The sequence below is a fragment of the Pleurodeles waltl genome, chromosome 1_1 (assembly GCF_031143425.1).
Source record: "Pleurodeles waltl isolate 20211129_DDA chromosome 1_1, aPleWal1.hap1.20221129, whole genome shotgun sequence".
NCBI classification, from domain to species: Eukaryota; Metazoa; Chordata; class Amphibia; order Caudata; family Salamandridae; genus Pleurodeles; species Pleurodeles waltl.
Window position 1 is genome coordinate 176,452,682 of NC_090436.1, and position 14,426 is coordinate 176,467,107.

The window sequence follows — 14,426 nt, forward strand, 5'->3', positions numbered from 1 at the left end:
CTATGGCTCAACCTGTTGAAGCTGGGACTTGCACTGATGATGAAAGAACCAGCAACATTTTGGAGTTGGAGTGTAAATAGGCACTAAAGTTGGTGTGGAACCCAAGGAGGGCATGAAACGCTCAGAAAGTGCAGAGGATGAACTCATTGGCGGTAACCAGACTAAAGGCATCTATGGATCCGAAGGCTTGCCAGACTGTCTTGGAAGAGAACTGAAACAGTATGCACCATGGCATCCTTGATCCGCTACAGCGTCACCGATGGCCTGGAAAATTCAGTCACATTGTGACTAGTTGTCTAGCACCGAACAAGCAAGAGATTAACTGAACTTTGACACCCTCCTACCTTCTCTTTTGATAGAGACGGTGGGTTGGGTTGGGATGGGAGCCTGCCTCAACTTCTTATTCTGATTCTTCATAGATTTAAACTTGGACGTACAATGAAGAGGACCTGTCGTGGGAACAGCATCAAGACAAGTCTGCACCCTCAACTTGGAGCATTAACAGGACTTACAAGAGGTCCATGACTTTTTGGTGACATATCTTCACTTCACAGTTCCTGGATTTCCTTTGGGTGCATGGAGGCACAATTTTACCACAACTTGGAATTGTGCCCCAAGTCAAGACACCAGAGGCATATCTTGCGAGGTTCATTATTGACACTCATTTCTGTCAATCATGTTGATGAATCAGGACAATACTGGGCGGGTCCATTTGGAAAAACAAAATACTCATGAGATCAGACACCCACAAGTAAGAGTAGAGACTGAAAATGACTGGTGGTTCAGAGGTTATAAAACACTAGAAGAGGTTAGTGCAGATTCTAAGGACACAAATGCAAACCTAAGTCTCAAAACTGCAGAACCTATTTAGCAGCGAGTTCAGAAACAATGGCTTTCTCTCCAGAACAGTTTTAGCACTATCCTAACGTGTTCAACTTATGAGTAATATGGGCAGGATTCTGAAATGGTTAGTACTTGGCATTCGTTAGGAGGGAGAGCAACAAGATTCCTCCTGGCAGAGAAGTTCTTTTTATGTTAAATGACATAGAAGAAAGCCCACAAAGGAAAACTGAGACTTTGCCATATTTTCTATTGGTCACATTTCCCACATAGATCAGGAAAAGATAGAGTGCAAAATAGGTATTTTTGTTCAGTCACTATAGCTGTGTTAGGTGGGTACTTGTACTTCATATTTACTATGAATGCTTTGTTGAAACTCAGAGCCCTAAACTAGAAACAAAACACGTTACTTACCTGTAACTACAGTTATCCAGTACTGGTATCTTTCATAAATTCACATGCTTGAATCTGGATCTCCCAGTCGTCGAAGTGGGAGTCCCACAGTATATTTAAAAAAAAAGCAGTAAGTAAAAATTTCCATAGGCTATAATGCTAGCAAAATCACACATATAGCCTAACCATGTCCTTTTGTAAAAAAAAGAAAAAAAAAAAAAAAGAACCAAACTTTACGTATGACTAATCAGGCTCCAGCACCCTCTAGAATATTCCCCAAAGAGGCTCATTCCCTCAGATTTTCTAGCACAATAGTGAAGAATATGTAATGGAAAGGAAATGTGAGCCTCAAAGGGGAGGAGGGTGGGTCGCATGTGAATTTATGAAAGATACCAATACTGAATAACTGTAGTTACAGGTAAGTAACGTGTTTTCTTATCCAGTATTGGATCTTTCACAAATTCACATGCTTGAATCTGAATAGCCAGTAGTACCTCCTAATAACCGTTATGCCCGCAGTGGATGGTGGGTGCGAGCGTTGTAAATGAGACGCTGCAGATTCACATGCTGTGCATTATCCTGCCATCTAGTGTTGGGCTCGGAGTGTTACAAGTTGTTTTTCTTAGAAGAAGTCTTTTCGAGTCATGAGACCGAGGGACTCCTCCCTTTCGGCTCCATTGCGCATGGGCGTCGACTCCATCTTAGATTGTTTTCCACCCAGAGAGGAAGGTAGGAGTTGTGAATATACTAAATGTGCCCATGCAATGGAGTAAGTATGTATGTACATGATGTGTATTAAAATAGTATTTATTTACAAATTTACAATTTTCATTCAACTTATAAAGGCTACAGGCTCCCGGGGAGATGGGAGGGCGCATGTGAATCTGCAGCGTCTCATACCACGAACAGATGTACACTGGGTAAGTGACATTTTCCATTCAATGGCATGTGTAGCTGCAGATACACATGCTGTGCATAGACTAATAAGCAGTAATCTCCCCAAAAAAGCGGTGGCTTAGCCTGTAGGAGTTGAAGTTGTCTGAAATAATGTTCTTAATACAGCCTGTCCTACTGTGGCTTGTTGTGCTGTTAACACATCTACACAGTAATGTTTTGTGAATGTATGAGGCGTAGACCATGTGGCTGCCTTACAAATTTCTGTCATAGGTATATTTCCTAGAAAAGCCATTGTGGCGCCTTTTTCCCTAGTGGAATGCGCTCTTGGTGTAATAGGTAGATCTCTTTTTGCTTTAATATAGTAGGTTTGAATACATTTCACTATCCATCTGGCAATGCCTTGCTTGGATATAGGATTACCTGCATGAGGTTTCTGGAAGGCTACGAACTATTGTTTTGTTTTACGAAACTGTTTTGTTCTGTCAATGTAATACATTAGTGCTCTTTTTATGTCTAATGTATGTAAGGCTCTTTCGGCTACTGAGTCTGGTTGTGGAAAGAAGATTGGGAGTTCCACTGTTTAGGTGGAATGGTGATATAACCTTTGGTAAGAATTTGGGATTTGTACAGAGAACCCCTTTATGTTTATGTATTTGTATAAAGGGTTCTTGTATAGTAAATGCTTGTATCTCACTTACTCTTCTAAGTGATGTGATAGCTATAAGAAAGGCTACCTTCCAAGTTAAGTATTGCATTTCACAAGAGTGCATGGGTTCAAATGGTGGTCCCATGAGTCGTGTTATTACAATATTAAGGTTCCACGAAGGTACTGGTGGTGTTCTCGGGGGTATGATTCTTTTTAATCCCTCCATAAATGCTTTGATGACTGGGATTCTAAAAAGCGATGTTGAATGTGTAATCTGCAGATGGGCAGATATTGCTGTGAGATGTATTTTAATAGAAGAGAATGCTAGTTTAGACTTTTGTAAGTGTAATAAGTAACTTACAATGTCCTTTGCGGAAGCATGTAGTGGTTGAATTTGATTATTGTGGCAGTAGTAAACAAACCTTTTCCATTTGTTTGCATAACAATGTCTTATAGTAGGTTTTCTAGCTTGTTTAATGACCTCCATACATTCTTGTGTAAGGTCTAAGTGTCCAAATTCTAAGACTTCAGGAGCCAGATTGCTAGATTGAGCGATGCTGGATTCGGGTGTCTGATCTGCTGTTTGTGTTGTGTTAGCAGGTCTGGCCTGTTCGGTAACTTGATGTGAGGTACTACTGATAAATCTAGCAGTGTTGTGTACCACGGTTGGCGAGCCCAGGTTGGTGCTATAAGTATTAGTTTGAGTTTGTTTTGACTTAGTTTGTTTACCAGATAAGGAATGAGTGGGAGAGGGGGAAAAGCGTAAGCAAATATCCCTGACCAACTGATCCATAACGCATTGCCCTTGGACTGAGGGTGTGGGTACCTGGAGGCGAAGTTTTGGCATTTTGCGTTCTCTTTTGTTGCGAATAGGTCTATTTTTGGTGTTCCCCAGCGTAGAAAGTAATCTTGTAGGATCTGGGGATAAATTTCCCATTCGTGTGTTTGTTGGTGATCTCGACTGAGATTGTCGGCTAACTGGTTCTGAATGCCTGGGATGTATTGTGCTATTAGGCGAATATGATTGTGAATTGCCCAATGCCAAATTTTTCTGTGCTAAGAGACACAGTTGTGACGAGTGTGTCCCTCCTTGTTTGTTGAGGTAATACATTCTTGTCAAAACCGACAACATGACGACAATGTGTCAGTGGTTGAAATGCTTTTAATGCTAGAAACACTGCCCACAGTTCTAACTGGTTTATGTGCAGTTGTTTTTGTTGATTGTCCCTGAATGCTGTGCTGGTTGAGGTGTGCTCCCCACCCTATCATGGAAGCATCTGTTGTGATCACGTCTTGAGGCACTGGGTCTTGGAATGGCCGCCCTTGGTTTAAATTTATAGGGTTCCACCAATGAAGTGAGAAGTGTGTTTGGCGGTCTATCAACACTAGATCTTGGAGTTGACCCTGTGCTTGCATCCATTGTTTTGCTAGGCACTGTTGTAAGGGCCGCATGTGTAATCTTGCGTTAGGGACAATGGCTATGCATGAGGACATCATGCCTAGAAGTTTCATTACAAACCTTACTTGGTAGTGTTGGTTTGGCTGCATGTTTAATGTAATATTCTGAAACGCTTGTACCCTTTGTGGACTTGGTGTGGCAATCGCTTTTTGTGTGTTGAGTGTTGCTCCCAAGTACTGTTGTATCTGGGATGGCTGCAGATGTGATTTTTGGTAATTTATAGAAAACCCTAGTTTGTGTAGAGTTTCTATAACGTATTTCGTGTGAAGAAGACACTGTTGTTGAGTGCTGGTTTTTATTAACCAAGCGTCTAAGTATGGGAATACGTGCATGTGCTGTCTCCTTATATGAGCGGCTACTACTGCAAGGCATTTTGTGAATACCCTTGGGTCTGCTGTTATCCCGAACGGTAACACCTTGAATTGATAATGCACGCCGTGTATTACAAACCTTAAGTATTTTCTGTGCGAAGGATGTATGGGTATGTGAAAATATCCATCCTTGAGATCTAACGTTGACATGTAGTCCTGTTTTTTGAGCAAGGGAATCACGTCTTGAAGTGTTACCATGTGGAAGTGATCTGATTTGATGTAGAGATTCAGTGTTCTGAGGTCTAATATGGGACTCAACGTTTTGTGCTTCTTTGGAATTAGGAAATATAGTGAGTAGACACCTGTTCCTTTTTAATGGTTGGGTACTAATTCTATTGCTTGTTTTTGTAACAATGCTTGGAATTCTAGTTGTAACAGGTCTAAGTGTTGTTTGGACATAGTGTGCTCTTAGGGGCACATCTGGTGGGAAATTTATGAATTCTATGCAATAACCATGTTGGATAATGGCTAGGACCCATGCGTCCGTAGTTACGTTTGTCCAGTTTTTGTAGTATGCAGTAAGTCTACCCCCCACTGGTGTTAAGTGCTGGGGGTTTGTGACATTGAAGTCACTGTTTGGTTTGACTTGTTTTAGGGCTTTGGAATTTTCCCCTTGCTCTTGGGAATTGTCCACCCCTGTATGAGCCTCGAAACCCTTTTCTCTGGTACTGCCCCTGATAGATGGGTCTGGTTTGTGAGGTGGAAGGCTCTGGTATTTGCGTACGAAACCCCCTCTAAATTGTGGCTTTCTAAATGTGCCTCTGCTTTGTGGGGAGTAGAGCGTGCCCATGGCTTTGGTCGTGTCTGTGTCCTTCTTTAATTTCTCAATTGCTGTGTCCACCTCTGGCCCAAACAAATGTTCCTGGTTAAAAGGCATGTTTAACACAGCTTGCTGGATTTCCGGTTTAAATCCTGACCTCCGTAACCATGCATGTCTGCGAATGGTTACCACAGTGTTGACTGTCCGTGCTGCTGTGTCTGCCGAGTCCAATGCGGACCTTATCTGGTTGTTGGAAATTGCTTGTCCTTCTTCAACAACCTGTTGGGCACGTTTCTGGTGTTCCTTGGGCAAGTGCTTTATAATGTGTTGCATCTTGTCCCAGTGTGCCCTGTCGTAGCGAGCCAGTAGGGCTTGCGAGTTTGCGATGCGCTATTGATTGGCTGCCTGTGCTGCCACTCGTTTGCCCGCTGCATCAAACTTCCTACTCTCTTTGTCAGGCAGTGGTGTGTCTGATGATTGAGAGTTTGCCCTCTTTCTTGCTGCTCCCACAACCACCGAATCTGGTGTCAGTTGCTGTGTTATAAACACAGGGTCCGTTGGGGGAGGTTTGTATTTTTTCTCCACCCTAGGCGTGATAACCCTTCCTTTCACTGGCTCCTGGAAGACTTGTTTTGCGTGCTTGAGCATGCCTGGGAGCATTGGCAGACTTTGGTAGGAACTGTGGGGGGATGCCAAGGTGTTAAACGGAAATCATCCTCTACTGGCTCCGAATGCATTGCTACATTGTGGAATGTAGCTGCCCTTGATAGTACCTGCGTGTATGCAGTACTGTCCTCTGGAGGTGACGGCCTTGTAGGGTAACAATCTGGACTGTTGTCGGAGACCGGTGCATCATATAAGTCCCATGCATCCGGGTCATCCTGTGTCATCCCTGTATGTGTCGGTGACTGCATTGGGGGTGTTGTTACCGGGGACAGCTGTGGTGCATGTAGTGGAGAAGGCTGTGGCAAAAACCTTGGTGGTGGTGTTTTATCTCTTGCCACCTTTGCCTTTGGCTGCATTTCTGACTCCTGACATGCTAGCTTTCTTTTGATTTTAATTGGAGGAAGAGTTTGTATTTTACCAGTCTCTTTCTGGATATGCAGCCTCCTTTGGGTATGGTCTGGCTCCCCCATACTTATTTCCTGCTCAAATCTATGTTCATGCATTTGGCCGGAAAGTCCTTGCTCTTCCGTGTAAGAGCCTAATTTCGGCTCCGAGGCTTCTTTTTTCGGTACCGAAGGTTTCGAAACAGTCTTTTTCGGTTCCGAGGTAACCTTTTTCACCTTGGGTGTGTCGAACTCTCGGTGCCGAGATTGTTCGGAGCCTGAATCTCGACCGGAGTCGGATGTCTTCGGCAGTTGTGTGGCCTTTTTCGGTGCCGATGTTTGGTCACCGTCTTTTCGATGGGTTAAGCCATAGCCTGCTGGCGGTGGCATCCCCGTGGCCTTTACTATCTTGGTGTGAGTCTTGGACGGGGCAGTTTTACTCACAGTTTTCTGCGTTGTCGCCGGTCGCTCACTTTCGGAGTCGTCTGAGTCCGTTCCCTGGATGGAGATTCTTTCCTCCTCTTTGACGTCGATCTGTTCTCTTGGTGTTGACGCCATTCGTAGTCTTCTGGCTCTTTGATCGCGTAGGGTCTTTTTCGATCGAAATGCCCAACAGGCCTCGCAAGTATCCTCCCAGTGTTCCAGTGATAGACACAGATTACAGACCAAGTGTTGGTCTGTATAAGGATACTTTGCGTGGCACTTAGGACAGAAGCGGAAGGGGGTCCGGTCCATTAGTTTCGACGATGGACGCAGTCGGGCCGACCAGGCCCCGCTAAAGAGTGGAAGCCCGAAGGGCCGCCGGAGCGCTTCTACTATCGGTGTCGATATACTAACACTTAACCGGTACCGAGCGCGAACAATACCGTCGAATTTTTGATATTTAGCTAACTTTCCCGATTCAAAATACAGAGCGAAGAGGAACACGTCCGAACCCGATGGCGGAAAGAAAACAATCTAAGATGGAGTCGACCCCCATGCGCAATGCAGCTGAAAGGGAGGAGTCCCTCGGTCTCGTGACTCGAAAAGACTTCTTCGAAGAAAAACAACTTGTAACACTCAGAGCCCAACACTAGATGGCAGGATAATGCACAGCATGTGTATCTGCAGCTACACATGCCATCGAACATATATATATACACATATATATATATATATATATATATATATATATATATATACACACACACACACACACACACACACAAACACTCTTACATACATACATTAAAACATATCAAGCAATAATTGCGTAGGAGTTAGAAACCATTACATATAGAATAAAAAAAATATATATATATATATATATATATATATATATATATATATATATATCACCTCAATGAAATAGATGACGCAGGACCGCCTTTCCAACAGGTGAATCAGTTCTTTGTGTTGATTCGAAACAGTAATGCTGCGAGAAAGAATGCGTAGTCTTCCACATTGCAGCTTGACATATCTTGCCCAAGGCGATCCCTTGAAATAGAAACACTGATGTGGAAATTGCTCTTGTAGAGTGTGCCTTCGGACGGCTGGTTAGTAGTTTTCCAGCCTTCGTATGGCAAAACTGAATGGTGGCTACAATCCAACGAGTAATGTTGCTTTAGTAATTCCTGTGCCCTGACGACCCTGGCCATAGGAGACTAATAGCTGGTCTGTCTTCCGTAGTTGTTTAGTACGCTGAAGGTAGAACTTCAAGCATCATTTGATATCCAGTGTGTGAAGAGTCCTTTCCGCCACAGTTGATAGATTCGGGAAGAAGGTTCTTAATATCACTGGTTCGTTCAGGTGAAAAGATGAAGGTACCTTAGGAATGTATCTTGGGTTTGTTCTGAGAAGAACATATTGGGTTTGTTCTGAGAAGAACAGAGTCGCCCGAGAAAATAAGGTAGGGTTCCTTAGTGGTAAAGGCCTGTATATCGCGGACTCTCCTCGTGGACGTAAGAGCAAGTAGAGTTGCCACCGTCCATGTGAAATCTTTCAGATCCGCTCTGTGAATAGGCTCGAATGGGGCTTTCATTAATTGTGACAGGACAATGTTTAAGTGCCATTTAGGAGGAGGTGGTCACAAAGGAAGGAAAGTTCGAAACAGAACCTTCATAAACTGTTTTACCAGCCTGGATTAACCAAGGGAGGGCGCATCCGCAGGGCGTCTGTAAGATGATATAGCAGCCAAATTAACCTTATCAGATGCATGTCCGAGCCCAGTTTTTGATAGAGCAAGAAGGTATGATATAATTTGCTCTGGCAAGACCTTTAACGGATTAAATTGATTTGATACAACAGATACAAAACCTCTTCCATTTGAGCCTGTAAGTCCTATTTGTACTGTCAGCTCGTGCTCTGGACAAAATGACTTTGCATTCTTCATCAATGTTCATGCCCTGGAATTCATGAAATTCAGGAGCCATGCATTCAATTGGAGAGCTGCTGAATCTGGATGAAATATCTGACCTTGACTCTTCGTTAGAAGGTCGCGCTTGCTGGTAGGTCGTAAGGGATTGGCCACCGACAGAGGAAGGAGTTCTGTGTACCAATACTGTCTGGGCCACTTGGGTGCTTGAGTACGAGCTTGCAACCCTGATTTCATCTTCTTGAGAAGCCTGGGGATTAACAGGAAGCAGGGTAAAGCGTATGCAAAGATCCCGGAACATCGCATCGAAAGAGCATTCCCTCACGACCGTGGAAGTGGGTATTGACTGGCGTAAAATTGGCATTTGGTATTCTCATTGGTGGCAAACAGATCCAGAGTTGGCCGTCCCCAGTATAGAAAGATGTTGTCCAGTTCCCTCTGATCGAGTTCCCATTCGTGGCAGTTGTCGTCCGTCCTGCTGTGAGAGTCCGCTAGGGCGTTGTTGATACCTGGAAGGTGTTCCACTTTCAGACAAATCTTGTGAAGAGTGAGCCATTCCCACAGAGATTGAGCTTCTCTTGAGAGGGAAAGAGATCTTGTTCCTCCCTGCTTGTTGACGTAGAACATGCTTGTTGTCTGTACGGACCAACACTGAGGATCCTGAAATCCACGGAAGGAATGCTTTGAGCGTAAGAAATATCGCCTTTAACTCTAGGAGATTTATGTGCAGTCTCTTCCGCGCTTGACTATTTTCCTTGAATGCACACGTCTTGCAGATTACCTCCCCAGCCCTCCAATGAAGCCTCCGTAGTGATAATGAAATCTGTCTGAGTTAGAAAGGTCAATCCCTGAAAGAGATGGTCGGTCTGGGACCACCACCGCAGAGCCCCCAACATCTTTGGTGTAATACTGATTAAATCCTCCAAGGATTCTTGAGATTGGGTCCACTGCAGCTACAATTCCTCCTCCAATGGCCTCATTTTCACCCTTGCTGGGTGCACGAAGGTGATTGATGAGGAAATCATTCTTAAGAGTGATGTGAACGTTCCTATTGAACCTGACTTTCTTTTTGAGACCATGAAAGCCTTGTTGGTAAGCTTCTGTTGCCGTGCCTTTGAAAGATAAGCCTTGCTTTTGACAGTGTCGAGTTCCGCATCCAAAAAGACTATCTTGCGTGTCGGAAGAGTGAACTATTTTTGGAAGTTTACTGTTAGGCCTAGGTTGTGAAATAGTGCTAGGCAGGTGTTAGTAGCTTTGGACCCCAGCTGTGACATAGGAGACTATCAGCCAGTCGTCCAAATACGGGAAGACTTGAAAACCCTTGATGCAAAGGAAAGCTGCTATCAGAGCGAGACATTTTGTGAAGATTCTTGGCGTTGACTTTAAGCCGAATGGGAGGACTTTGAATTGATAATGGGCACCGGCCACAGTGAAGACCAGTCTGTATTGTGGCTGTTGGTACTGCCTATGGTAGGAGCCACGAAACGTAGAGAAACCCCTGCCCCTGGCTCCCCGAAAGGGCTGTTTCCTGTACTGCAGGGTACCCAGAGAACGAGCAGTGTCCGTGTCGGTCTTAATGGCCTGTAAGGCGTCATCTATATGTTTCATCATAGGGCATGTCTAATATCCTGGACTGGACCTCTGGCATGAAAGAGGTTGCTTTCAACCATCCTTGATGGTGCAGTACAGCTGCTCCCGCAAACTGCCGAAAGCCCGTGGAGGCTGTATCTAAAGCGCAGTTGATGATCTCTTCTGAAGTACATTCTCCCTCCTGCAGTATTTTACGTGCCTCAGGTTGTTTGTTCTCAGGAATGAGCTCTATGAAGGTGTTCATGTCAGACCACATCTGGCGATCATAGCTACCCAAAATTGCCACAGAGTTGGCTGCACGGACAGTTATAGCTGACATAGACGAGAATCTTTTGCCCATGTTGTCCAGGCGTCTGCCTTTCTTATCTGGTGGAGCAGATATAGGCGTCGACTGAGTCTTCAAATGCCTTTGGGCAGCCTGGGAAATGACAGAATCTGGCTTTGGATAGCCTTATACTTTTTTATCCAGCTTCTGTGGAACTATAGCTGGATTCTCCATAATTTTAATGCCTGCACTCCAAATAAAGTCTATGATTGGAATTGCCCTCACCGACTTTCTTGCTTGTTCTTTAAAGTCATGTAGCAAGCATTCTGACAGTAAGAGAGATGTCGGCAAATAAAATTGTGTGGCCGCTCTGTCCATTAAATAATGAAAGCCTCCTACATTCTCCGGTGGAGAATCTGATGGATGAGGAGGTGGTGGTGATGGAGTAGGAGCTAAATATTTGTCCCATTCATCGTTAGGATGTTGAAATCTCTCCCTCTTCCCTTTCATCCTCTGAACAGGAAACGTCCTCTCTGGTAGGGGTGGCTATTTTAGACTGAGGTGTAAGCCTGGGAGTTGCTGGAGGTGGAGGTATACTCCTTGGTTTAGCATGAGAGAAAGGAAGAGGCGGCTGCGTCTTAGCTGCAATTGGAAACTTCCTCTTGTAATCCTGTAACATACACTGCAAGTCTTGAATTAAAGCGGCAGGCATTTGCACAGTGTCTTTCAGCTGATGTAAAGGCTCATAATAACATCTTTGATGAGTATAACACTGATACTGTTGTTCGTACTCATCCTCATCATCCTCCTCCTGATATTTGACATGTAACTGGGATGGGCTGTGCGCATCACCAAACAGCCCTTCATCTCACTCCTCCCAGTCTAGCAGGTGACTAGAAAGTAAGGTAGTTACCTTACTTGGTGATGTATATGCCGGATAAACAGTAGACCTAGACATCGTAGTAATGTTCACTGTGCCTTGAAGGTCGGGAGAGCCAGAAGATATGGGAATCACACTGCCTTGACTGACAGGAACTAGTGGCATCATCGATGGAGTTGACGATGATGGTCCCGTCGACGGAGTTGGCGTCATCAGCGATTTTTCTGCCTGCGCCGTCGATGATGGTGTCAACGACTATGCTCTTGTCAACGATGGGGTCGACGACGGTGCCCTTGCCGTTGATGTTCTTGCTGACGTACCCTTTAATGACAAGGTCTTTTCTGGAGCAGTTTTCAACAACGGCTCCAATGATGGATGTGACTTATCCAGGACTCTGACAGAAGGAATTGGAGTCTTTATAACAAACGTTGACGTAATCGTAGTCGACGACTGTCTCGTCGACGAGACGGTGGAGACGGTAACTGTGGAAACCGTCGCCGTCATCACGGTCATTGACGGCTGTGTCATCGTCAACTTGAATTTAAGTGAAACCTTTCTGGAAGAAGGCGGCTCCGATGAAGGAAAACGGTGGCGGGACTCCTTTTTGCCACGAGGAGAGGATGGCTCAGAGGAAATTGAGCTTTGTATGTTCTTGGCACCCTCCTTATGGTGCGTCTTGTGATGTTTTCTGGATTTCTCAGCCTGCTCCAAGTCCGCAGAGCTGGACCTTTTATGAGGTCTTTCTGAATCACTCTCCTCCCAGAAGTAAAGGATTTAGCCTGTAACCAGATTAACAATCTTCCTTCTCTGTCTCTAAGGGTCTTTGTAGAGAAGGTGCGGCATATCTTACTGTCTTTTACCTGATGTACAGGATGTAGGCAATATAAACAGTCCTTATGTGGATCATCCACATGCAGCCTCTTTTTGCCATAGGTCTTACAAGGGCAGAAAATACCTTTCCTGGAAGAATCAGACATCTTCTGAAGAATAAAGTTGTCTTGAGAGGAAAAAACTGAGCAGAGCTCAGGGAGACTTCCCTCCACACGACGTGCGGTAGATAATCTGAGGGAATGAGCCTCTTTGGGGAATATACTAGAGGGTGCTTGAGCCCGATTGGTCATAAGTCAAGACTGGTTCTTTTTTACAAAAGGACATGGTGTTGTGTAGCCATTTTAGTTATAGCATGCACGTTATTTTAACATTATGACATACTAGCCCTGCTGCTGTGCACTTTAACCTAGATATATTTTATTTGCCTTTGCCTTATTATTGTTACAGTAGCCACTTTTACGGTCTTGTTTTAATTTCTCTGTATCTTACTGTTTTGCCTAGGCCAGCACTCTGTTCTCAAACAAGAAATTTTTTCTCACTCTGTGCTTCTTCCAAGGCTGCAGCAAGATAGGTTGCCGGTGAACGTGGTATAAGTTTAGTCACCAACATTCGTAGAGAAACACACATTCTTATGTAGGGACATTTTCTTCTAACAACGGCTGTTTTATTATAAAAACACTTTTCATGTCCTTTACACGTTAAAGGGAGATTCCTGCCAGAGAACCACAACTGTATGCTGGTCGCTGAATGCTTCGTTACAGATGTTAATGCAGACTTCAGGCCTTTGCTCAGGTATGGGGGATGATGTCTTCTCAGGGGAACCTGAAGGGCAGAATTAGAGCTTAACACATGCTGTGCTCTATTATAGCCTAGGTAGGATCAGTCTGTTGACTCTAGTGACAATATGGTAGCATTATTTTTGTTTTATTCTCCTTGTCACAATTTTAATCTTGTCATGCTGTATCGTCCTGGTTATTGCAGTCCATGCTTTGCTAAGATGAAGTCGCTTTATTAAAGCATTATGGAAATATATACTGCCCCTGTTTGTCATTGGGTATGTGAGACTAATGTAACTGAGAGAAAAGGATGAGACCCGAGTGACCACGGCTTCCCTGACAAACCAGTTATGTCATGCGCTCGGCTGCCCAGTCATCCCTGCCCTTGGGTAGAGATGAGGCACTGCTAGTTAGCCAGAGCAGAACCCGGATTGGAGCGACAGGTGTCACCTGTAGTGGGTTTGACTCAGTCTCCCACACCACAGGCGATTCTGCCATTCGAAATCCAGTAGTCTCATTAGGATAATGAGAGCCTACGTGACAATAGACTATATGTGTGTTTTTGCTAGCATTATAGCCTGTGGAAATATTTACTTACTGCTTTTTTTTTTTATATACCGTGGGACTCCCACTTCGACGACGGGGATGATTCAGATTGAATCATATGAATTTATGAAAGATCCAATACTGGATAACTTGCTTCAACCTGAAGTACATTTTCAGTGGCCAATCAAGGACTTACTAGTTCATATGTAACTTACAACACAGACAGTGATATCAAAACTAATGCAGCTGCTTTTTCTACATTTATCTTTATCACTGCATAAAAATGGGCAAGCACTGCTTTTCTTTACTTTACTTTAGTATTCACTCTCATATTATGAACTAAATACACCTCTTAAAGTAAACCAATTTATTTATGTATGCATAGGTCTTGATAAATGCAGTGTCTCACTTCAGGGCTCCAAAGGAGGAATCTAGCAACATACCTCACCAAATTCATAGAAAGTCTGATCATCTTTTTTGATATCATGCTCTTTCAACCATGTAATAGCCTCCGAATAGTCCATTCGCCGGAAAGGACGTTTTGGAGGCTTAAAATCCTGTAGAAAATAATTGAGAAATTTAGGTTAGACTACAATACGAATATGATGGCAACAACTAAGACATTATCCTACACATGGCCATCTCTTTTTGGGTGGCTTTAGGACAGACTAATATTATACAGGCTAGTATGTCGAGGTGTTTTTAACTGAAAGATTAAAACAAAAAATAAAATGATTCAATATATTTACAACTTTTGATGCAGCACACAT

At 43.9% G+C, this 14,426-nt stretch overlaps 1 protein-coding gene across 1 annotated transcript in view; it reads right to left on the bottom strand.

The window, feature by feature from the left end:
- Positions 1 to 14,426, bottom strand: part of NARS1 (asparaginyl-tRNA synthetase 1) — a 191,492-nt gene that overhangs the window by 43,498 nt on the left and 133,568 nt on the right. The window contains exon 12 of the mRNA XM_069220041.1: positions 14,100 to 14,213. Coding sequence (XP_069076142.1) covers positions 14,100 to 14,213 — 114 coding nt within the window. The remainder of the gene's footprint in view (positions 1 to 14,099; positions 14,214 to 14,426) is intronic.